Here is a 26,106-nt window from a genome sequence, read left to right on the forward strand (position 1 = left end):
AGTGTGGTTTACGGTTTTCCTCGAGGAATTTTTGTCTTTCCATTGGTTTCAATATCTAATGCAGTGTGTTTATTCTCTTTATGTTTTAAAGTCTTTGGTAATTCCAGCATCTGTTTCATTTCACAGTTGGCATTTCTTGATTGTCTTTTCCCTTGGGAATTGCCCATAGTTTACTGGTTTTGATGTATCTAGTAATTTTGGGTTGCATCAGGGACATTTTGAATGTTGTTTTGTGAGACTGGCTCCACTAACATCCTCTAGAGAATGTTGACTTTTTTTTTTTGGTCCTGTCAGGCATCAGCCTAGTTGGGTTCAGACTGAGCTTTCTTTCTGGACTTCCTTAGGTGGTAGTTTTGGCATCAGTTCAGTTTTACAGCCTTTGCTACATCTTATTTTTCTTAGGGATTTCACACACAGTGCTCTGGTTTCTTGGACTGGAAGGGTGGCGTTCTCCGAGTTTTAGCCTCTAGTATTGCACATATTTTTTCCCAAGGGGGCTACTGGTAGGTCTAAGTAGTGAGGAAAAAAAATAAAAAAAAATAGGAAATTATCTCTACCATCTTTATATAACAGGGTCCTTTAAAAATTGTTTTTCTATTCAGAAGAATGGGTTTTCACTTAGGATCTTATGTACCCATGCTACAGCTGAAATGGTGTCAGGTCTGTTCTTGGGCCAGTGTGGAAGAGATCAATGAGGGAAAAAAAATCTCTTGACTCTTTCCCCCCACATTCAAGGGGCAGTTTTCAAGTCCTTTGGCCAGAAAGTTGGATTACCCTGAGAGTTTTGCTGACCCTACCTGTCCTTACCTCCTGATTCAGCCTGTCCTTGGGTCAATCCAGGAGGTAACAGAGTGGGGGAAAATGAGGGGCACCCTGCCACTTTATTAATCACTCTTCAGCTTTCGAGTGTGCTTCCAAATCTACCTGCCTCGTTAAATTTTCTAGAGCTCTAAAGTAATTGCATGTTTATATTTTATCTCATTTTGTTATCTCCAGAATTTTTATTATAAATAGTGGAAGAGGCTGGAAACTTCATATTCTTTTTTTGAAATAAATTTTGTTGGATATAGAATTCTCTGTTGACACTTATTTAAGAAAGCAACTAAAAGTGCTTAGTCCGAATGTTCTGCTTTTATTCTATTTATTCCTGTGAATGTAATGTATATTCTTTTTTTTCCCCTTTGGCAGCTATTAAGATTTTCTTTTTATCAGTGCTTTTTAGCCATCTGATTATAATAGGCCCTGTGTAATTTCCTAAGTGTTTATCAGACTTTTTATTTATGAAATTTTCTGGATCAGTGTGTTCATAATCATCATAAAATTTGTAAATTTTTAATCCATTTTTTTAAATGTTTTTTCTATTCCTCTTCTCCTTCTTGATCCCCCTATCACCATCCCCAGAGAAGGCATTTTCCTCTCCTTTTTTGACTTCAGTGACATGTACGGTTTTGGTTTTTTTCCAGTTACATGTATGTTTAATGGCTTTATGTTGTTGCATATGTCCGTGAGACTTTTTTTTATGGTCTTTTTCTTTCACACACAAAAACTAAAAAGCAAACAATTTTTTGTGCGTTGTTTTCTTGCTACTTCTTAAGTTCACTGGTCTTTTCTTCTGCTGTGTGTCTATGTGCTATAACCCTTTTTAAGTGAATATATGAATAATTTACAGAATAAATAATGAAAACCCACTTTATTAAAAATTTTAATGGGAATTTAAGCACAGCAAACTTCTTTATGTCAGGTAAATTTTGGTACACAAATTTCGTAAAAATCGAGAGAATATTGTTACATACTATTTTAGCAAATTAAGATGATCTAAGTTGTTGCAAAATATTGTGTGATAAAGTCTTTTCAGTTGAATGAGTGACTACTGGAAAATATTTTCATTTTGTTGTTAAAAAGATATTGTTTATCATAATTTTTAAGTTGTACAGTATTCATCTAGGATATTATCAACCTGAATTGTCATTTACATGATCAATTTCACTGCATATTTTTTAAGAGTCTAGAGTTAGAGTTTATCCCTTACCCCTGCACCCGAAACGGCCAGTCTGTTCTCTGTATTTATGAGTTTGGTTTTTTTGTTTGTTTGTTTTTGTTTTTTGAGTTTGTTTTGTTTTTTAGATTTTACATATAAGTGAGATCGTTTGTATTTGTCTTTCTCATTCTGACTTATTTCACTTAATATAATGCCCATCAAGATCCATCCATGTTGTTGCCAATGGAAGGATTTCATTCTTTTTTATGGCTGAATAGTATTCTATTATATATACATCCTTGCAAATCTCCTCTTAAGTCATTTTAACTTCTCATCCTGTTTTTTCCTCCCTATTGCACTCTGTGGCATTGGCTATAATAACTCAGTTTTTCTGTTACAAACCATAGGTAATATATTGTAAATTTTTTTTACGATAGGTAATTGGATTTGCTGTTTATTTTGTGCAGAATATGAAGACCTTTCTGATCCTGTTTGTTTTTAAAATCATGCAGCTGAAAGCTGTCACTAGAATTAAAAAATCATATCTGAAAACTGTGGCAGACAAAAGAGTAAGCTAGAAACAGATGTCACCTGTATTTTGGTGTGAGAAATGCATGTTGTGATCTTCTAATTATGTTCATATTGCCATTTTAACTTTTATTAATCACCGTAACCAAGGTTATTTTTTCCAGTTCCCTGGGGGAGATTTTAGTTTTAGTTGAGGCAGATAATATAACAACTGATTTTGAAACTTGATTATAAGAGTATAATAATTCATATTTCACAGAAAATTTTTTCTTATGCAGTTAAGTATTTGAATTAGATTAATATTTTTTCCTTATTCTTAGTAAATCAAGACTCAAGTAAGTTATAGTTTTAAGAAGAGAATATTAGTATGTATTGCTGTTGGTACAGGCAGCAGAACCATTAAAATTATAATCTGCTTTTTAAAACCTATTTATACTAAGGGAATAGTCCTAAACCTTTTGTTTTTATTTTTTTAAGGCGAGAGGAGCTGATGTTCCAGAGATCCCTGGAGATCTTAGTCTTAAGACATGTGGCAGTACAGCCAGTATGAAGGTTAAACATGTGAAAAAGTAAGTGGAATTGTACCGTGGGTTTTAAGTGAATTTTTAAAATGGGAATCAGTTTTTTAGTTCTCTTAAAACTTTTCTTTAGATTTCTTACTACATATGCTTTTACTGTCCATACATTAAATTATACTGTAAGCCTAAATTATGACTTAACAATTAGTGGAATAGATCTGAAGATTATCTGCTTGTCTAAAAATATACTTTAATTTTGTTCTTGTGACAACTTTATGTCATTGGCTGTTAGAGTGTGTTTGTTCAACAGGAGCAATCCAAGTGTGTCTGTCTTGGTGCCCTTAATACATGCTCTCACTCATTTAGAAAAATCAGCCTGTTGTTTGAGTTACGGGATTGCTATATCTCAGCTCTGCCTTTGAGAAAACCTGAAATGGATGCTAGTAGTTGATTCCTATATAAAATATCTGAAGGTGTTCCATTTCAGTTTCCAACAGACAAATCATTCCATATTTTCCAACTGAAGCTTTAATACCCCACCTGCCACCATCCCATTAAGTTGGTATTAAAAGACAAAACCAGAAAGCCATCTTTTCACCTGGCAGAGCGTTAGGCAGCTATGTTTTCATTGTAAATAGAGAAAAGACAAAGATAAAAATATTCATTCTGCATCCAGACCCACTAATCCAGGACTGATGGGCTGCGACAACATTCACAGGTAAAATCTGGTTTTATATTTTGTTGGGAATGCTCCTTCTGATTAGCAGTTGGCTCTTCACAGTTTTCGTAACATTCCCTGAAAGCATAGATTTTCTATGGGCCTTGCCTTGAGACAAGGATAGGAGAGTGTAGTGATGCTTTTTATTTTTATTTATTCTTTTAATTCATTTTGGTTTTGACCTGCACTCTAAATGTAATTCTCGTTTGATTCACTGTATTTCGGGAAAGCTTTGTGTGGATATATGTGTGCTCATGCGCATGTGCTTATTAAATAGTTTCGCTTGCATGAGCTCTCCAACCCATTTTAGTTTTTCCTTAGGTTTAGTAATTTTGACTATTCCAGTATCTTGCATCTCACTTAGTTATTTCATGTACTTCAGGTTACCCTTCACTAAAGGTCACTTTCCGAAGATGGCTGAATGTGCACATTTCCATTATGAGAACGTTGAGTTTGGCAGCATACAGGTATATTTGAAATATTTCCTACATACTGAATTAAGATATATCTATATCTCTGTTCTTTTCTGTATCTCCTTTTCTTAAATCTATGTATTTGAGAGGTAACACTTAGAAGTAGTATTTTTTCTACTGATGTCTTGTTGGTGGATGTGAAAACTTTTATTTTTTTCTGTTGACTAATACTTGATGTGTGATGACTCCTAATTCAAGTGGAAATAGTATAATAGGATCACTATCAATCTCAGCATTTCTATGAGATTCCTAGACAACGTTTGCTATTGTTTTCTAGCATGAAGCATTCTAGTTGTTACCTGACTCTTAGGTTGGGCCAGAGTAATGGTGGTTAAATCAGAGTGAAGTGGTGTAGCATGGGGGAGATGTACTAATGGAGGTTTTCTGAATGTTTTTTCTTATTGTGAGGTATAGTATGTGTATAAATATATATATATATATATATGTTTATAAAATATATGCATATATATATTATTATACATACATGTGTACATTTTAAACCCCAGGCTAAGAGATAGAAATTTCCTGGGTGTCCTTCCTCTGTTGCATTTGCCTTCTCTGCCCTAAAGATTACTTATACCATGACTTTTATAGTATTCATTCTAATTTTTTATAGTTTTACTATCTATATCCCTATTCCACATGGTGTTTGGTTTGCCTGTTCTTAAATTTAAATAATTGGAATTATTCTAGTCCATTCAGCAAATACTTACTGAGTACTATATTATACATATACTAAGTACTATATTATACCAGGCACTGTTGTAGGTGCTTTGGTTGTATTAGTGAGCCACAACTACAACCAAAACCAAAGATGCATTCTTAAAGAACACAGAGGATGGCCAAGAAGATAAGATCTATGATAAAAAGGTAGGACATGATAAGCACCAGGGGCACTGTGGGTAGCTTGAACTCTCAAACCTGGGTAAGCTTCATTACTGTGTGTATTCTTTCTTCTTTCATTCAGCATCGTGAAACTGGTCCCTATAGATGTCTACACTTATAGTTGGTTCAGTTTGTTACTATATGTTAATCTACAGTGAACATATGACACATGTAATTTATCCATTCTTTTCTTGTTTATTTGTTGGAAATTTGGGTCATCAGTTTTGGCCTCTTGGAACACTATTATATACGTAGCCTGGTGCATATACACAGGAGCGTCTCATGGTGTGGTAGAATTTCAAGGTGATAGCAGATCCACATGTCCAGCTTTACTGACTAAAGCCAAACTATTTTTTTAAATGATTTACAAATTTATACTCCCCTAAACAGTAAATGAGAGTTGCTGTTCTTCATTCTTGCCAACTTTTGGTTGTTTGATACTTGTTAATTTTTACCCATCTGATGGAGATGTAAGTCTCTCTCACTGTATTTTAATTTGCAGTCTCTTGATTTTTAATGCAGTTGAACATCTTTTCAAATGTTGGACATTTGAGATTTCTGTTTTAAATCTAGATCAGGTCTTTTGCTCATTTTGTTTTATAGATTTGCTTGTATTTTTCTTATTCATTCATGGGACTGCTTTACATATTTTAGATGTTCTTTCATGTTGCATCTAGTCCTTTATTGTTTTTGTATCTCCCATATTGTGGCATGTTACTACACTCACTTTATGCTGCTCTCATTGTACAGGCTTCATTTATTTTGTTCTTCATTTTATGTATTTTGTGTGGTTCTATGTATGAAGAAACCTAACTTGTAGTATTATTTTTTTTAAGATTTTATTTATTTATTTGATATGGGGAGAGAGAGAGAGAGTAAGCACAAGCAGGGGGAGTGGCAGGCAGGGGAGAAGCAGGCTTTCCGCTGAGCAAGGAATCCAATGTGGGGCCCCATCCCTGGGATCATGACCTGAGCCGAAGGCAGATGTTTAACCCACTGAGCCACCCTGGTGCCCCTAGCTTGTAGTTTTGCTGTCATATGATTTGCTCCCCTTCTCTGAACTTATGAAATTGTCTTTTTTTTTCCCTGTTAAGTTTCATAGCTTTGACTTGAACATTGAGGTTACTTGGAATTCATATTTATAGTGTGAAAAAGAGTGATACTAAAAACCCCGAGTATAATAACTGGTCAGAATGGATGTTAACAGTAGCACTGGAGCTGAGCGCTAATGGCCTTCTCCTTTTGATGCATCGCCCTTGTACTTATATGGATCATTGGTGGTCGACTATTTCAGTATTTTCTCAGGTACCCACCAGTCTTTTTTGAAAGGAGTCTAGGGGCATCTGGGTGGCTCAGTTGGTTAAGCATCTGCCTGCAGCTCAGGTCTTGATCCCAGGGTCCTGAGATTAAGCCCTACATTGAGCTTCCTGCTCAGTGGGGAGCCTGCTTCTCCCTCTCCACTCCCCATGCTTGTGCTCTCTCACTGTCAAATAAATAAAGTCTTTTTAAAAAAAGGAGTCTATTTTATTACTATTTAAAAATATGGCTATATTAGAGTTCTCCAGTGAAACAGAACCAATCTGTGTGTGTGTGTGTGTATGTGTGTGTGTGTGTGTGAGAGTAGAGAGAGAGAGAGAGATTTTTTTTAAGGAATTGGTTCATGTGATGGAGGCATGGTTAAGTTCAAAATCTCCAGAATAGGCTGAAAAGAAAGGGAAGGGTTGTTGTTGTAGTTTGAGTCCAAGGGCAGTCTGCTGGTAGAGAGTGCTCTTCAAGGTAGGTTAGTTTAGTTTTGTTTTGTTTTCTGTTAAAAACTTTTAGCAGAGGACAATCCGCTTTACTCAGTCTTCTGACTTAAATGTTAATCTCATCTAAAAGATAACTTCACAGAATTATTTGGAGTAATGTCTAACCTGAAGTTAATGTATAAAATTAATAATCACAGTCCATCCTGCCAACTTGGCATTACTCTTTTTTTTTTTTTTAAAGATTTTATTTATTTATTTGACAGGCAGATCACAAGTAGGCAGAGAAACAGGCAGAGAGAGAAGGAAGCAGGCTCCTTGCTGAGCAGAGAGCCCAATGCGGAGCTTGATCCCAGGACCCTGAGATCATGACCTGAGCTGAAGGCAGAGGCTTAACCCACTGAGCCACCCAGGCGCCCTCAACTTGGCATTCCTTAAGCCATTCTGAGTCTCTAATAAATAAGAAGGTCTTGCTTTTGCCTAACATCATGATCAACTATTTTTCACAACCAAAACATTCTAAGCATTTTCCTAGAAGAGCATACAAAGTCCCTGTGTAATTTACTCTTCTTGATATCCTTTAACTTAAATACTATAATATAAAGTTAAAAACACATAAGTACAGTGATACAAATCTTATGTAAGGTGATAAGAGAGAAGAAAACAGATATTTGCTATGCTACACGCACGCACACACACATGCACACATTCAGAGCAAAATAAGGTTATATTCATGGCATTATAGTCTTGGCTTGTGTAACTGGTCATGTGGCTGTAGCTGGAGTTACAGCTGCATTCTTCTGCTTCTTATTCTATATCCCCTTTGTGCTGAGCAAGAATCTCAGTGGTTTTGTTCTTTACCTGGTGGGATGACCCATACCTGAATTCTGGATCTGGCCATTAATAGCCCTGCCTGAATTGGGTTCTGGTAATTTCCCATTGTGTTCAGTGGCTGGACAGTGGTAGTTAAGGGATGTCCTAAGGGAGCTCCAGTATTCCAGATGTATTCTTCTTTACCTCTGTAGTACAGTAGCAGTCTCAATTTCCCTTCAGTAGTCAGGGTCAGTCATCCCATCTAATGCCAAAACTCACATCTTGGCCTGTTGATTTAGAGGCATAAGGAACCCAAAGTGGCCGGGTGGCAGTTACTTTCAGGTCAGTGGGGTTGTTACTTTGTCTTCTGGTGGAAGTGTTCCTCCCTTTGGAACTAAGACATTTAGGGTAGTAGAGCAAATAGCTGTGGGGACAGGAAGCACAAATTTTGCTAGTGAGTCACTATGAGTTATATTGAATGGTCCCACCCCAACTTCCACCCCCTGATTCCTGGTTCTTCAATCTGATTAGCTTTAAAGATACTACTGACTCTGCTCACGACAGTAAAGAGAGGATGGAGAGTGGATAGTCCCTGGCATGATGGGGCAGTAGAGATACAGGGAATATCACCATTGGATACTTAAAAGAGAGGAAGTTCTGGGTGGCCATATATTTGCGATCTTTGAACATTTTTCCATACTGTTAAGTAAGTTAAAATTTTTATTTCTTTCATGATTAGTGATGTTGAACATTTTTTCATGTGTTCATTGTCCACTTGTGTATATTCTTTGAAGAAATGTCTGTTCAAATCCTTTACCCGTTTTTGAATTTGTTTTATTTTGTTCTGTTTTATTGAGTTTTAGGACTTCTCTGTATAACCTATTTGTATCTTTTGATCCAAAGATAGTCTTCTAGACGGCATATAGGTAGATTATGTTTTTTAAATTCATTCTGTCATCTCTATATTTTTTAATTGAAGTACAATTAACATACAGTGTCATTAGTTTCAGGTTTACAACATGTTGATCAAACAGTTCCATACATTACACAGTAACTGCAGTCACCGTCTGTCACCCAACAACATTATTATAATATTGACTATATTCCCAGTGCTGTACTTTTCATTTTCATGACTTATTTATTTTATAACTGAAAGTTTGTACCTCTTAATCCCCTTTATCTATTTCACCTATTCCCCCCCACCTCCCTTCTCCCCTCTGGCCACCATCAGTTTGTTTTCTATATTTTAGAGTCCGTTTGTTTTTTCTTTTCTTTCTGTTTTCTAGATTCCACATATAAGTGAAATGATATGGCATTTGTCTTTCTCTGTCCTACTTACTTCACTTAATGTACACCCTGTAGGTCCATCCATTTTGTTGCAAATGGCAAAATCTCACTCTTCTTTTTATTATCGACTGATATTCCATTGTGTGTATGTATGTATGTATGTGTATATGTGGATATATTTAATGCATCTTTACTCATTCATCTATTGATGGATAATTGGTTGCTTCCGTATCTTGGCTAATTGTAAATAATCTTGCAATAAACATAGAGTTACATATATCTTTTTCATTAGTATTTTTGTTTTCTTTGGGTAAATATCCAATAGTAGAATTACTGGATCATATGATATTTCTATTTTTAATTTTTTGAGAAGCCTTTGTACTGTTTTTCACAGTGACTGCACCAATTTGCATTCCCACCAACAATGTACAAGTTTCTTTTTTTTAATATTCTTGCTAACCATTGTTATTTCTTGTTTTTCTTAAAGATTATTTTATTTTTCATTTTTTAAAAATTTTATTTGAGAGAGGGAGAGATTGCATGTGTGTGAAAGAGAGAGAGAGAGACAGCAAGCATGAGTAGGGGGGAGGGGCAAAGGGAGAAGCAAACTCCCCCCCTGAGTAGGGAGCCCAATGCTGGATTCAATCCCAGGAACTTGGGGTCATGAACTGAGCTGAAGGCAGATACTTACTGCAGATACTTACAACCTACTGAGCCACCCAGGCACCCCTGATTTATTTATTTGAGAGAGTGAGCGAGCACCCAGATGTGAGGGGCAGAGGGAGAAGGAGAGAGAATCTCAAGCAGACTGCCCACTGAGCACAGAGCTTGACTCAGGGCTAAATCTCATGATCCTGAGTTCATGACCTGAGCCTAATCCAAGAGTCAGGTGCTTAACTGACTACGCCACTCAGGTGCCGCTACCATCTTTGTCTTTTAGTTGGAGAGTTTAATCCATTCTATTTAAAGTAAATGCTGAAAAGGAAAGACATATTTCTGTCATTTTTTTATCTTTTTTCTTTTATGTATTATAGATTTCTTGTCTTTCATTTTCTGCATTACTGTCTTTTGCCTTTAGTTGATTTATTTTTAGTGAAATGTTTAAATTCCATTCTCATTTCTTTTTGGTATATTTTGTAGCTGTTTTCTCTGTGGTTACAATGCGATTACATTTAATAACCTAAAGTTATAATACTCTAATTTAAAATTATACTAGTTTAATAGCAATGACATACAAAAACTATGCTCCTTTATAGCTTGGTCCTCATCCCTTTCAGTTATAGTTGTCTTAAAATTATGTCTGTATGTTTGTGTGTCCAAAAACATAAACTAATAATTTTTTAAATGTTTTAGCCTCTTAAATTATGTTGAAAACAAAATGTGTAGTTATAAACTGAAAAAGCTAGCAATACTAGCTTTTATACTCACAATTTAAAGGAGATATTAATCTCTGAAGTCATGTAGAAAAAAAATTGGGAGTTACAAACAGTTGTTACAATAATACTGGTTTTTATAATTGCCCACATATTTACCTTTACTGAGGATGAGTTACTGTCAAGTGTCCTTTCATTTCAACTTGCAGGAGTCCTTTTAGCATTTCTTGCAGAGTTGGTATATTGGCAGTGATCTTCCTTACCTTTTGTTTAACTGGGAATGTCTTAATTTGTCTCTCACTTATGAAGGGTAATTTTTCTGGAGGTAATATTCTTGGTTGACACTTGCATTCTTTTAGCAGTTTGAATATATTGGCCCACTGCTTTCTAGTCTCCAGAGTTTCTGCTAAGATACTTGATAATCTTATTGAGGAGCCCTTGTGACTTGTCAACTGTGTGACTAGTTGCTTCTCTTTTGCTACTTTTAAGATTCTCTCATTGTGCAGGCATGCCTTATAGGTGTTTTAGAATTGGTCTCAAGCCACCAAAATAAAATGATTATTGCAATAAAGTGAGTCAGATGAATTTTTGTTTCCTAGTGTATATGAAAGTTATGTTTACATTATACTGTAGTCTGTTAAGTTCATGATAGCATTGTCTAAAAAACACACGTTTCTTAATTTTAAAATTTGCAGAATTTATTAATTAAATTAATTAAAAATTTAGTTAAAATTAAAATTAAATTAATTAAAAATTGCAGAAATTGCTAACCATCATCTGAGCTTTCAACAGGTCTTAATCATGGTTCACAGATCACCATAACAAATATAATAATAATAAAAAATTTAATAATAAAAATTTTAAAACATTGAGTGAATTAACAAAATTTGACACAGAGACACAAAGTGAGCTAATGCTGCTGGAGAAATGGCAAAAACAGACTTTACTTGATGCAGGGTTGCTACAGACCTTCAGTTTTTAAAAAACACTGTATCCAAGAAGCACAACAAAATGAGGTATGCCTCTATTTGGCTTTAGAGAGTTTGATTCTCATGTGTGTTGATATGAGTATCTTTAAGTTCATTTTACTTGGAGTTCATCAGCTTCTATCCATGTCTTTAATCAAATTTAGGAAGTTTTCAGCCATTATATATTCATATATTATCTCTGCCTCATTTTCATTGAGACCTTCATAATGTATATGGGATAGAACCCCATAGGTCTCTTAGGTGTCACACAGGTCCCTTAGACTCTGTTCACTTGTCTTCTCTCTTTTCTTTCTGTTCCTCAGACTCAATAATTTCCATTGTCCTATCTTCAGGTTGGCTGATTCTTTCTTCTGTCTGTTCATATTTGCCCTTAATTTCCTCTTACAAAATTTTCATCATAGTGTTTATACTTTAAGGCATAGAATCATTTTAAATTATTTTTTAAAGATTTTACTTATTTATTCGACAGTCAGAGATCACAAGTAGGCAGAGAGCAGACTCCTTACTGAGCAGAGAGCCTGATGCGGGGCTCTATCCCGGACCCTGGGATCACGACCTGAGTGGAAGGCACAGGCTCAACCCACTGGGCCACCCAGATGCCCCTTTAATTCTTTTTTAATGTAATTTCTACACCCAGTGAGGGGCTTGAACTTATAACTCCAAGATCAAGAGTTGCATGCTCCACTGGATGAGCCAGCCAGGTGCCCCCATAGTGCCTTTTTAGATTGTATATCTCTTTGTTGATATTTCCATTTGGTTCATTTCATCATTTTCTTGATAATCTCCACATATTTCTTTAGTTTTGGGGGTACCTTTAAGACAATTGTCTTAAGTCTTTTATTAGTAGATCCACCATCACTTTTTAAGGAAGAGTTTCTGTTGCTTTGTTTTGGCCCTTTCAGTTGGCCATAATTTACTCTTTCTTTGTATGCTTTGTTGATTCAAACAGGACATTTTAATGTAATAATGTGGTAATTCTGAAAATGAGTTCTTATCCCCCTTCCCCAGATTTTATTTTTTATTTTTCTTGTTCTTCTCCTCCTCCTCCTTCTTCCTTCTTTCTTCTGCATTATTGTTTTAGGCCTACTCAGTGCCAAGGATTAGCCTGAGGTGAAAACTGGAGGTCTTCTCAGATATTCTGTGATCCTTTGCCTTCCCTGATCATATGACACTTTCTAATTTTTCCCATATATGCAGTTCCTCTTCAATGTTTTAGTCTAATGTCTGGCTTCCTTGGAGGGGAAACAGAAAATTGAAGGAGGAAAAAGGTATATAGGCTTTTAAAATTTCTTGGAAGTGACTTCAGCTGTTAGGTTCTTGCAGCAGCATAGGGAGGTTTAACAACACTGGTCATCTACCTGTTTATTTGCGGCTCTGAGATCAGAACCAGCAATTAGGGATCAGAGCACAGATTCTTTGATATTTGTGGGACAGGGTCTTTTTGCCTACCCCAATCTGATTGATTCTGCTCCTTCAGTGCATGCATGGTTGCCTTGAATGCTGAGGGATTGGGCATGGTTAGCTGCTACTGTGCTAAGAGCTGAAATGGACTGAAATTAGCATAACTTACTAACCAGACCTTTCCCTGGAAGTTGCAGGCCTTCAGTACACTCCAGAAATACAAATATATAATTGCATCAGGCAGATTCTGCCAGATCTGCTATCTAGGGAGCTTTTGTTTAGATGGGAGATTCCTGGTGCTTTCCTATTCCACCATTTTCCTGGAATCCTTACCTTTTTTTTTTTTTTTTAAAGATATTATTTATTTATTTGAGAGAAGGAGAGAGAGAGCATGATCGGGGAGAAAAGCAGAGGGAGAGGGACAAGCAGACTCCATACTGAGCTTGGGGTCTGACATGGGGCTTGATCTCAGAACCCAAAGAACATGACCTGAGTGGAAATCAAGTCAGACGCTTAACCGACTGAGTCACTCAGGTGCCTTGAATCCTTACTTATTTTTAAATATAAGATTGACAGTATGTTCTAAGGAACAAATAAGTATGAAAACTTTGTTAAATGTGTCTGGAATAGGTCATCAGCTTTATGCTTGGCAGCTCTATTATATCCCTGTAGGTTATTCACCCTGCCTGTTGACTCAGTTGTTTTTTAATATGTCTCAAATGTGGGACAGTCTGTAGTTTACATACTTTTTTTTTCACCCTGATCTTAGGAATTTCTCCTAGATTTATGGATTTCTTGTGTTTCTAGCTCACATACTGAAAATATGTAACTGCAGTAAGCCATTGTGTTCTAGAAGATGTCACAGAATACTAAAGTTTTTAAATCTAGACAAAGTCATGTTTAAGACTCTCAGTTATAAAATGACAATAAGTTTTATTAATCTAATATCAATTATGATTTTTATTTTTGTTTAGACTGTAAAACACAATTGCTTATGAAATACTTTAAATATTAAGAGTTCATTTGGGCCAGTCATTTTATTACCATATAATATACAGAGGAAACTTTCATAATCTCTTCTTTGAATTCTGGTGTTGCATAGCTTACTGCTCAGCATCTTCATGTGAATGACTAATCAGCATCTCAGATCTGGCATGCCTAGAACAGTCTCCTCTCAGACCTGATCCTCTTGCTGTCTTGTCCATGTTGGTCAATAGTAAAACCTGTCTTTCCGGTTCCTAAGACAGGACAAAACCTTTAGAGTCATCTTGGACTTACCTCTTTTTGTTATGCCTCACATTCAGTCTGTCAGCAAAACTCTTGGCTCTGTATTTAAAATTCTTTAAAAAATGGCATCTTTAAAGTAATTAAGGAAAATTTAAAATAAGTTTAAAATAAAGGAAATCTGACTACTTACCTCTTTCTCTTCTATCTGCTGTGGTCTTTATAGGGGGATTATTTCAAAAGCCTTATTTGGCACAACTGCAAGAACGAGTCTTTTAAATATAAGTCAGATCATGTCACTTTTTCAAAACCCTCCAGTTACTTCTCATCTTCTCCATAATAGAAGTTAAATTTCTTAACATTTCCTAAAAGGAATTATCAGATTTGCCCGTAACCTCTTTGACCTCATCTCTTCTTTTACTTCTTTTTTCCTGAGACATAGTATCCTGTCCACAGTTGCTTTTATTTTTTTTTTTAAAGATTTTATTTATTTACTTGACAGAGACAGAGAGATCACAAGTAGTCAGAGAGGCAGGCAGAGAGAGAGGAGGAAGCAGGCTTCTTGCTGAGCAGAGAGCCTGATGCGGGGCTCGATCCCAGGACCCTGAGATCATGACCTGAGCCAAAGGCAGAGGCTTTAACCCACTGAGCCACCCAGGTGCCCCCCACAGTTGCTTTTGCTCCAGTATACAGGCTCCCTTCTCAGGACCTTTGGACTTAGTTCTGTTTTCTCTCTTTGGAAAGCTCTTCTCCCTGGAAATCCACATAACTTACTACCTTCCCCTCTTTGAATACTTGCTGAAATGTTATCTTCTTCGAGAAGAAAGTACTTTCTCTCCTTGCAGCTACTGGTCACCAACATTCCTTATCTCCCAAATTAATTTTTCTCCACTGTCTGGCATGCTAATTATCTTATTATTATTTATTCTGTTTTTTTTCCCACCTCAGCAATCTAGAGTAGTGCCCGACACATTAAAAATCATTTGATGAGTATTTCTTGAATAAATGGACAAATGAATTTATGTCTGAAGAATAAAATTTGCTTTAAAAATGCTTTTTTAATATTTTTGTTCTTTTCAGCATTTAAATATTGCTCTTATATGGTAAGAATATATTCTTTATATTATTATGAAACAGCAAATAAAATGGATGGTGACATTTACAAATGCAAGTTAAAATTCCCTTTATGTTCTCTCTTGTTAACTATTGTGTGTCTGGGTAGAATTTTTTTTAAGACATATAGCAATATCTCTAGATACAGCTCCAACTATAACCATCTATCTAGCTATCTATAACTTAAAAATATAGATGGATTGCTACTATAAATATTGCCTTGAAAGTTTTTTTTTACTTGAAAGTATATCTGGGATATATTTTTTTATTTTAGTAATTTGGATTAACCTCATTATTTTCAGTTATGTAGTATTTCATTTTATTATTATACCATAATTTAATCAGTTCCTTATTGGTGTATATTCCAGGTTTTATTGATGGGAGTATATGCATTAAATCATATTAGATGTTTAGGTTGGATCAAGGGTATATGTGTTTAAAATACTGACAGTTGTTTCTAAGTTTATTTTTGAAATTTGCTAGCTTTTACGAGTTGTATATTTTATATCATGGTTTCCACTTGATTTATTTTTATTTATTTTTTGGTATTTCTAATTGTAAACTCTTTGGAGGATATGTCTCACTTTTTATTTCTGTAGGACTCAGCACAGTCTTTCAGTAGCAGGGGCTCATTAATGCTCTTGAATGGAAGATACATCTTTGTGATGTTTCTTGTTAGATATGCTAGGGAGTCAGTCATTTAATAAACATTTATTGTGTATTGGCAGTGTTGTGACAGAATACTGTATGTCGTAAAGAGTAAAAAAAAGTAGGACAACATTATTTCTTCTTTTGAGATGTTTAAACTTAAATGGAAGATTAAACTGTAGAAGGATAATTATACATATTAGAATCAAGTTATGTTACCTTGGAGTTAATTTCATGTCCTCATTTATTTGTACATATATATATATTCAATAAATATGGAGAAATTAACTATTTTGAAGCAACAGAAAAATGCTGTGCAGAGGAGATGTTGATTGATATTTTAAAGGATTATAGGAATTCTCTTCGTGGAGACTGGGGTATCATGAATAAAGGTCAAGTCTCAAAAGACTATCCAAGTATTCATTACATCATCTATAGTAAAAAGTTAGTAGTAATACAAATGTGGGATGCTTTGCTGACTCAGTTGCGGCTCTTGGAGAGCTCATGGCTGTTGATCTTGGTGGTGTGAATTCACGCTCCCTGTTGGGTATAGAGATTACTTAAATGAATAAATAAACTTAAAAAAAAAGAAAAGAAAAGAAGTAATACAAATGTTTAGAAGTTGGAATGGGTTATGTAAATTATGGATAATTCATACAGGGAAATCCTGTGCAGTTACTTAAAGTCAGGTAGAATATTTACTGAAGTAGAAACATTATTCTTGCTATATTATAGAGTTTGAACAGAGCAAGATACTGTTTCTATAAGAAAAAAACAAATGTAAGTGTAAAGTAATTGGAAGAACTTGTAGGAAAAAGGTAATGGTTACAATTTTTGAAAGAATGCTTTGGTAGTAGAAAAATGACTTCCGTGTTTAATGCTTAGAGCAAAGGGTTGTGATTTTTTTGAAAGAATGCTTTAGGAAAAGAAAGATGACTTCAATGTTTAAAGCTTAGAGCAAAGGGTTGTGACTTTCCTCATATATGTTTTTTGTAAAATAGAATGTTTTACAAGTTTCTCTCTCATTTTGAAGGACAGAGTAGTTCTAAATCGTATTCTACCTTTTGAGAGCAGAATAGGCACTGAGCATCCTCAAGCATTCCTTTGTTTTTGATTTAATTTGTACCTGATAAAATAATTCTCAAGCCCATGTGTATTTTTTTCTGGTGGTTTAGCAAGTCATATGCTTTAGATTGCACAGATGTGTTCAAATCTTATTTCTAAGTCACTTTTGGCAGACCTGAGCCAAATTATCTGACTTTCCTTTTGAAATCTTAGTTTAATATCTTCAGGTGTAATCTGTGGCAAAAGGTGGCATTGTCCTGTTGAGGAGAAATTATTCTGATGTGGCATAGAATGGGTGTGGCCAGCTGTTGGTATGTTCTCATCATGCCATACTGTCTTGACCACTAGGGAGATTGCCAGTTAATCTTAGCCTTGTTTCCCTTGTCTTCATGTTAAAAAGATGACAGCTAAGGTTCCTTCAGCTATTATGGATTGTAGATGAACTCTGAGCTTGATTTAAATGAACTGGTGATGTGACAAGGTAAAGAGGAGAAAGGATATAATATCATAGGCAAGAGAGGGTGTATCATGTCATGTCCTTACTTTAATACATATATTAATCTTTAATAGAGCATGAATACACTGTCTTTAAAAATTAGGACAAAGAATTACTCTGGTCATAGAAATAGATTGTTGAAATATGTTTTTATTCCTGGGACACAATCTGCTTGCTTAAATATTTTAAAATACTTTTGATGTTGACCTATATATTGTACTTGTCCACTAGACTGAGTTTGGTGCATTCATGGTCACATCTTGTTTTAAAAATAAATACCATGAATGTTTGTGGAAATGGGAATTAACCTGTTTTTTGAAGATGTAGTAGAATTTTCCCATTAAAACCTTTTTGGCCTGGTTTCTGTTCAAGGACTTAACCTTTATCATTTTAATATATGATTTGATTATTAAGTCTAGACTGGTTCTTTCGTGTGTCCTTTGGCCAATTTTTTTCATTTATATTTTCTTAGAAAATTATCTATTTTATATAGGTTTTTCAAATTTATGGGTGTAAGTGATACAAGATATTCTTGAAGTTTGGTCTCATTAGGAAACCCTCCCTTCTCTTGTCTCTCCTTTCTTTGCCTCCTTCTTTCTCTCTTCCTTTCTACATTCCCCCTTTGTCCTTTTCTTCCTCCAACTCTTCCTTCCTCTCTTACTATGAATTCCCGAGCATACGTTTTACTATTTTGCATTTTTTTTGGTTGTTGTTTGTTTCTTGAATTCAGAGTTCAGTTTTTTTTTTTTTTTTTTTTTTTTCCTGGAAGAGTTGTGAATAACCAATATGTATGCACTTGCTTGATGTTGGAAAACTAGTAGTATCATAAATCAGCTTTGTCAGATATTAATATTATTTTATATTTGCTTTTCTTGAGAGAAATAAAACTCTGTAGGTATTGTTGATACTCATTTTTAGCCACTGTTTTTTTAATAAATGCATTGAAGTTTGGAAATTCTTCCACTAAATAGTGCTTTGAACAAAGGCTGCAGGTTTTGGTATGTAAGTGTTGTACTATGTTTTGTTTAGAATAATTGAAACCCTAAAAAAAAGGAAAAAGATAAGTAATTTTTAGAAAGAGCTTTTTGTTTTATGTAAAACTACATGTAGTTTTAAGTTCTGTTTCTTAGTTATAAAGATTATTTTCATTTTTTTTATTTATTTAAATTTTAGTTACTATACAGTACAATATTGGTTTCAGGAGTAGAATTCAGTGATTCTTCACCTACTTACAACACCCAGTGCTCATCATAAGTGCCCTATTTAAGTACCCATCACCCATCTAACCCATCTGTCATCCACTTCCCTCCATCAGCCTTCAGTTTATTCTCTCTCTTTAAGAGTCTTTTAGGGCTTTTTTTCCTCTCTCCTTTTCTTCTTTCCTCCCTTCCCATATGTTCATCTGTTGTCTTTGTTAAATTCCATGTTTGAGAGCATATGGTATTTGTCATTCTCTGACTTATTTCACTTAGCATAATACACTCTAGATCCATCCACGTTCTTGCAAATGGCAAGATTTCATTTTTTGGTGGTTGAGTAATACTCCATTGTATCCATTCATTAGTCAGTGGATATTTGGGCTCTCTCCGTAGTTTGGCTATTGTTGATAATACTGCTGTAAACATCAGGTGCATTTGAATCTGTATTTTTGTATCCTTTGGGTAAATACCCGAAGTAGTGCACTTGCTGGATTGTAGGGTAGTTCTATTTTTAACTTTTCGAGGAACCTCCAAACTGTTCCGCAGAGTGGCTGCAGTGATTTGCATTCCCACCAGTAGCTCAAGAGGGCCCCCTTTTCCCTCATCCTCGCCAACACTTTTAGCCATTCTGACCTGAGGTAGTATCTCATCATGGTTTTGATTTGTTTCCCTGATGATGAGTGATGTTGAACATCTTTTCATGTGTCTGTTAGATATCAGGATGTCTTTTTTGGAAAAGTGTCTATTCATGTCTTCTGCCCATTTCTTAAATGGATTTTTATAATTTTGGGGGGGTGTTGAGTTTGATAAGTTCTTATAGATTTTGGATACTAACCCTTTATCAGATATGTCATTTGCAAATATCTTCTCCCATTCTGTAGGCTGCCTTTTAGTTTTGTTGTTTCCTTCACTTTGCAAAAGCTTTTTATCTTGACGAAGTCCCAATAATTCATTTTTGGTTTTGTTTCCCTTGCTTCAGTGACATGTCTAGTAAGAAACTTCTACAACAGAGGTCACAGGGGTTTTTGCCTGTGTTCTTCTCTAGTATTTTGATGGTTTCCTGTCTCACATTGAGGTCTTTCATCCATTTTGAATTTATTTTTGTGTAAGGTGTTAGAAAGTGGTCCAGTTTCATGTTGCTCTCCAGTTTTCCCAGCACCATTTGTTGAAGCAGCTGTCTTTTATCCATTGGATATTCTTTCCTGCTTTGTCGAAGATTATATAGAACATATAGTTGTGGGTGCATTTCTGAGTTCTCTGTTCTGTTCTATTGATCTGTGTGTCTGTTTTTGTGCCAGTACCATTTTGTCTTGATGACCACAGCTTTGCAATATAGCTTGAAATCTGTAATCGTGATGCCTCCAGCTTTTTCTTTTTCAAGATTGTTTTGGCTATTCAGGGTCTTTTGTGGTTCCATGTAAATTTGAGGATTGTTTGTTCTAGCTCTGTGAAAAGTGCTGGTGGTATTTTGATAGGGGTTGCATTAAATGTATTGCTCAGATAATCTAGACATTTTAACAGTGTTTGTTCTTCCAGCCCATAAACATGGAATGTTTCTCTATTTCTTTGTGTCCCTTTCAATTTCCTTCATAAGGGTTCTGTGGTTTTCAGAGTATAGATCTTTTACCTTTTTAATTAGGTTTATTCCTAGATATCTTACTGTTTTTTCACAGTTGCAAATGGGATCAGTTCCTAGATTTCTTTTTCTGCTTTTTCATTATTGGTGTATAGAAATGCAACAGATTTCTGCACATTGATTTTATATCCTGCAACTACTGATTTCATGTATTAGCTGTAACAATTTTTTGATGGAGTATTTTGGGTTTTCTCATAGAATACCATGTCTTCAGCAAATAGTGAAAATTTGACTTCTTCTTTGCCAATTTGGATGCCTTTATTTATTTATTTACTTAGTCTGATTGCTGAGGCTAAGACTTCCAGTACTATGTTAAGTAGTTTGGTGAGGGTGGACATCCTTTTCTTGTTCCTGACTGTAGGAGAAATGCTCTCAGTTTGTCAACACTGAAGATGGTATTAACTGTGGGTGTTTTGTATATGACCTTTATGATGTTGAGGTATGTTGTATCTATCTCTACTTTGTTGAAGTTTTTATCTAGAAAGGATGCTGTGCTTTGTCAAATGCTTTTTCTGCATCTATTGGCAGGATCATATGGTTCTTATGTCTTTTATTAATGTGGTATATCACATTGATTGATTTGGAAATCTTGAACCACCCCTATAGTCCAAGACTAAATTTCATCTGATCATGGTGAATAAATCTTCTACTGTACTGTTGAATTCAATTTAATAGTATTTTATTGAGAATTTTTGCATCCATGTCATCAGGGGTATTGGCCTGTACCTTTTTTTAGTGTGGTCTTTGGTTTTAGAATCAAGGTAATGTTGGCTTCATGGAAGGAGTTTGGAAGTTTTCCGTCCATTTTTATTTTTTTGGCACAGTTTTCTTCTTTAAATGTCTGGTAGAACTACCCTGGGAAGCCATCTGGCTCAGGCTTTTGTTTGTCAGGAGATTTTTGATTACTGATTCAATTTCTTTGCTGACTATGTGTATGTTCAAATTTTCTATTTCTTCCTGTTTCAGTTTTGCTTGTTTGTAGGTTTTTAGGAATTAGTCCATTTCTTCAGGTTGCCTAGTTTGTTGGTATATAATTTTTCATAGTATTCTCTTATAATTTGTATTTATGTGGTGTTGGTTGTGATCTCTCCTCTTTCATTTGTGATTTTATCTATTTGGATCCTTTCTCTTTTCTTTTTTATAGGTTTGGCTAGGGGTTTATCAATTTCACTAATTCTCTTGAAGAACCATTCATGGGTGTTTTTTGTTTGTTTGTTTTATTTTGTTTTATTTCTATATCTTTTAATTCTGCTCTAATCTTTATTGTTTCCTTTATTCTGCTGGCTTTAGGCTTTATTTGCTGTTCTTTTGTATCTCCTTTAGGTATAAGGCTAAGTTGTATATTTGAGACTTTTCTTGTTCCTTGAGGTAGGGCTTTATTGCAGTATACTTCCATCTTAAGACTGCCTTTGCTGCATCCCAAAGGTTTTGGACAAAGTGTTCTCATTTTCATTTGCTTCCATGTATTTTTTAAAATTTCTTCTTTAATTTCATGGTTAATACATTTATTCTTTAGTAGGATGTTCTTTAACCTCCAAGTATTTGTGATCTTTCCAAATTTTTTTCTTGTGGTTGATATGAAGTTTCCTAGTGTGGTGGTCTGAAAACACGCATGGTGTGATCTTGATCTTTTTATACTTGATGAGGGTGGATTTGTGACCCAGTATGTGATCTGTTCTGGAGAATGATCATGTGCATTTGCAAAGAACATGTATTTTGCTACTTTATTTTTTTTTTTTTTTTTTTTTTTTTTTTAATTTTTTATTTTTTATAAACATATATTTTTATCCCCAGGGGTACAGGTCTGTAGTTTGAAATGTTCTGAATATATCTGTTAAGTCCATCTGGTCCAGTGTGTTATTCAAAGCCATTGCTTCCTTGTTGATTTTCTGCTTGGATGACCTGTCCTTTGCTGTAAATGGGGTGTTTAATTCCCATGCTATTATTGTCTTATTATCAAGGAGTTTCTTTATGTTTATTCCTAATTGATTTATGTATTTGTGTGCTCCCCAGGTGGGGGCATAAATATTTACAGTTGTTGATGGATAGACACCTTAATTATGATATAATGTTCTTCTTCATCTCTCGTTACAGTTTTTGTTTTAAAATCTACTTTGTCTGATATAAGTATAGCTACTCTGGCTTTCTTTTCACACCCATTAGCGTAATAGATGGTTCTCCATCCCCTTACTTGTAGTCTGCTGGTGTCCTTGGGTCTAAAGTGAGTCTCTTGCAGGCAACATATAGATGGATCTTATTTTATTTTTTTTATTTTTTTTTATCCATTCTAATACCCTATATCTTTTGATTGGAGCATTTAGTCCATATATATTCAGAGTGATTATTCAAAGATATGAATTTAGCGCATTGTGCATTGTGTTTTTTGTAGAGTTGGTGTTTCTGATGATGTTCTCTGTTCCTTTCTAATCTTTGTTGCTTTGGTCTTTTTTCCTCCACTTAAAGAGTTCCCCCCTTAAAATTTTTAGCAGGGATCACTTTACTGATTGGGAATGCCTTTAGGTTTTGTTTATCTGGAAAACTCTTTATCTCTCTTATTCTGAATGACAGCCTTGCTCAATGAAGAAGTCTTGGCTGCATATTTTTCCCATTCAGCACTTTGAATATTTCCTGCCATTCCTTTCTGGCCTGCCAAGTTTCTCCTGACAGATTTCCTAAGAACCTGATCTGTGTTCTCTTGTAGGTTAAGGACTCCCCCTCCACCCCTCCCCAACCTCCGCCTTGCTGTTTTTAGGATTCTTTCTTTGTGCATTCTGTGAATTTAACTATGATATGCCCTGGTGATGTTCAACTTTTGTTCAATTTAATGGGAGATTTCTGTGCTTGTTAGATTTTGATATCTGTGTCCTTCCACAAATTAGGGAAGTTTTCATCTGTATTTTGTTAGAATAAAACTTTTGCCCCCTTTTCTCTGTCATCTTCTGGGACCCCTATGATACGAATGTTACTAAGTTTTAATAAGTTGCTGATTTCCCGAAGTCTACCCTCCTGGTCCATTACCTTTCTTTCCCTGTTCTTTTCAGCTTCGTAATTTTGCATAATTTTATCTTCTGTATCACTGATTCGTTCCTTTCTCTGCTTCCTCCATCCTCATTTTTATGGCCTCTATTTGGAACTGTATCTCGGTTATAGCGTTTTTAACTTCGGCCTGACTAAATTTTAGTTCCTTTATCTTTGTAGTAAGGGATTCTCCGGTGTCTTCTATGAGTTTTAAAATCCCAGCTAGTATCCTTATAATTGTCGTTTTAAATTCTAGTTCAAACATATTATTTATATCTGTATTGATTAAATCCTTGGCCATGAGTTCTACTTCGTGTTCTTTCTTTTGGGGTAAATTTCCCCATCTCTTCATTTTATCCACAAAAGAAGAGAAGAAAGAGAGAAGGAAACAAACACACAAACAAAAGCCTCAAAACAATGAAAACAAACAATAAAAAAAACCTAGCTCCTGGGGGTATTTTGGTCTGCTTGTTAAAAGAACCTCAATCTCAAAATAACAAAATAAAATTAAATAAAATGAAAGTAAGTTAAAAAAATGTAAAAAGTGTGTGTGTGTATATATATATATCTATATATATATATATACACACACACACACATATATATAAAATATATAAATTGATAACATAAGAATTAAAACTAATTTAAAAAATAATAAAATAAATGAAAAATAATAAAAATTTTAAATTTATAAATTATATATTTTTATAATGAATTTTTATAATAAAGTATTTATAATTTGATTATTTTATAATAAAAATAAAAAAATAAAATAAAGATTAAAAGTAAAAAGGAAGCTTGATCCTGTTTTCCCTAGAGCTAAAACTTTGCAGCACCCTATGATCAGTAACTTTGGTGGTGCCAGTGAGTTGTTTGTGCTGGTCTTCTGGAAGAAGGGCCTGTTGTGATTCTTAGGTGGACTTAACCCTAGTAGGAATGTGCCTCTAGAGTGCAGGGCATGGCCGGGCTTGGTGTAAGCCATTCTGGCCTCCACTCGGTGATGTTGTTTTCCTTCTTGAAGGTTCTCAGCCTTGTCAGGAAGGATGAATATCGGGGCACCCTGCTCTCCAGCGCCAGTGCTGAAAGTTTGCACCCCCGGCTCTTCCATGAGCTCTGTAATTCAGTCACTGTTATGTCCCCAGTTTCTGTCAGAACTCTGTTCACACTGACTTTATCCAGGTTTTTTCATCTGGGGCATGTGACTGAGTTCCCAAACTCCAAATTTTAGAGACTCTTGCGTGTGGACCTGCACATGTTTTTGCCATTGGCCAGCTTGTCTCAGGAAAATGATGGCAGGATCCCACAGTCGTTCCCAGTTGTGGCACCAAGACTTGCTGTTCTCAGCCACCTTTCTTGCTACTACGCTTGGGAACAGTGCAGCACATTGGTGCCACCCGTTCTTCTTGTGACCCAGGGGATTCTCAGACCATGCTGTCACACGTGGGCTTCTGCCCTGCTTTGCCACCTAAGCACATTTAAGCTAGGCACATCTCCCACTTCAGCAGACCTCTAGAAGTTCAGATTTTGCTCTGCGCTGCTCATCATACTTTGTGGTAGATTCTGTAAAGCAGGCTCTTTTCCCGCTGTTCTATATACAGCTGTATCTCCCCTAATGCAACTCTCCGTACCTCCCACCTTCCAGAAGGTGGTTGATTTTCTCCATGTAGACTTGCAGTTTTTTTGTTCTCTCAGACCTCCAATTGATTTCTTGGGTGTTCAGAATGATTTGATAACTATCTGGCTGTATTCGTGAGAGGAGACAAGCTTAGGGTCCCCCTACTGTGCCATCTTACCTCCTCCATGCAGTTTTAAATTCTGTGAATTTACTGTCATAATAGCACTTCTCCCTGTTGTCTCATCTCCAAACACAAAGATTTATCACATTTATTGAAACACTTTTCACTAAGAAGGAAAAAAAAAATCTCTTGCAGTATGCAAAGATATATTCAGTTTATTCTGATTTCCCTGTTTGAAGCATTTCTCACTTCCTGCTTTGCTTTATGTGGTACTGCCATCTAGCGTGTGGAATACTAAAATGGATGTGTGTGGTTTACATTTTCTTTTATCATTTGGTCATCAGGAGCTGTGACTTAATGGTTCTTCCTGTCTGATTTTATATAAAGCATTAAGTTAAATGATCCTGAATGCAGGAGCTCAGGTGTTACCTGAAATAAAGCATTGGAAAAATGAATCGAATACCTGTTTCTTGAGCATTCTCTACTAAAGCTTATGTACAGGGGTCTTGGAAGTGCCAGTACAGCCTTGTATCATCAGATGCATTCTTGTCTTGATAGTGAGAAATGTGGAAAGAGATCGTGAATTTTGACCTGAATGTAAAAATGTTGACAAGTTGAAGTATAAAATAAGCTCCCATGCCTCAATTTTAATTTCTAAGTGAGTTAATGAAGATTAAAATAAAAATACAGGCCAATATTTATTGAATGCTTTTTGTGAACCAGACATTATTCTAAATAATATTTACATCTCGTCTTATTTACTCTCCACAATAGTTTCAGATGAGGGTATTGAAGTAAAAAATGTTTAAGAACTTACCCAAGATCACAGGTAAGTGGTGCAGCTAGTGTTGAATAAATAAATTGAAAAAATGTGAAAATATTCTGCATATTTTTAATTAAAGAAGTCCTAAGAAAGGATTAAAAATGACAAAATTCTTGTCATCTTGTCATCTGAAATATCCCAATGTAGTTGAAAGTAAGAAAGTAAAGAAAGTAAGAAAGTAAAAAAAATATGATGCATAGTCACACAGCATAACCTGTGTCCTTAACTAACTTCCTCATAAGTAAAACAGGACTAAATATAACCACTTCAGTGTATATTACGGAGTACTGTGGGAATTAAATGAAGTGAAAATTAAAAACAAAAACAGATTGTTCAATAAATTTTAAAGAACTTTAGAGAAAGACAAATGTTTGAAGGAACTTTGGTGTAGACAGACCATAATCTGTAAAATAAGAAAATACATGACCTCAAAAAAAAAA

General features: G+C 35.1%; 1 protein-coding gene across 3 annotated transcripts in view; it reads left to right on the forward strand.

The window, feature by feature from the left end:
- The window catches only part of ARHGAP32 (Rho GTPase activating protein 32), a 299,282-nt gene that overhangs the window by 125,328 nt on the left and 147,848 nt on the right, over positions 1 to 26,106 (forward strand). For 2 of the 3 annotated variants that reach the window (XM_059413918.1, XM_059413910.1), the window contains 3 exons: positions 2,984 to 3,075; positions 3,701 to 3,742; positions 4,125 to 4,209. In XM_059413918.1, the coding sequence (XP_059269901.1) occupies positions 2,984 to 3,075; positions 3,701 to 3,742; positions 4,125 to 4,209 (219 nt within the window). The remainder of the gene's footprint in view (positions 1 to 2,983; positions 3,076 to 3,700; positions 3,743 to 4,124; positions 4,210 to 26,106) is intronic. The other variant, XM_059413927.1, reaches the window with a different exon arrangement.

The sequence above is a fragment of the Mustela nigripes genome, chromosome 1, assembly GCF_022355385.1.
Source record: "Mustela nigripes isolate SB6536 chromosome 1, MUSNIG.SB6536, whole genome shotgun sequence".
Lineage (NCBI taxonomy): Eukaryota > Metazoa > Chordata > Mammalia > Carnivora > Mustelidae > Mustela > Mustela nigripes.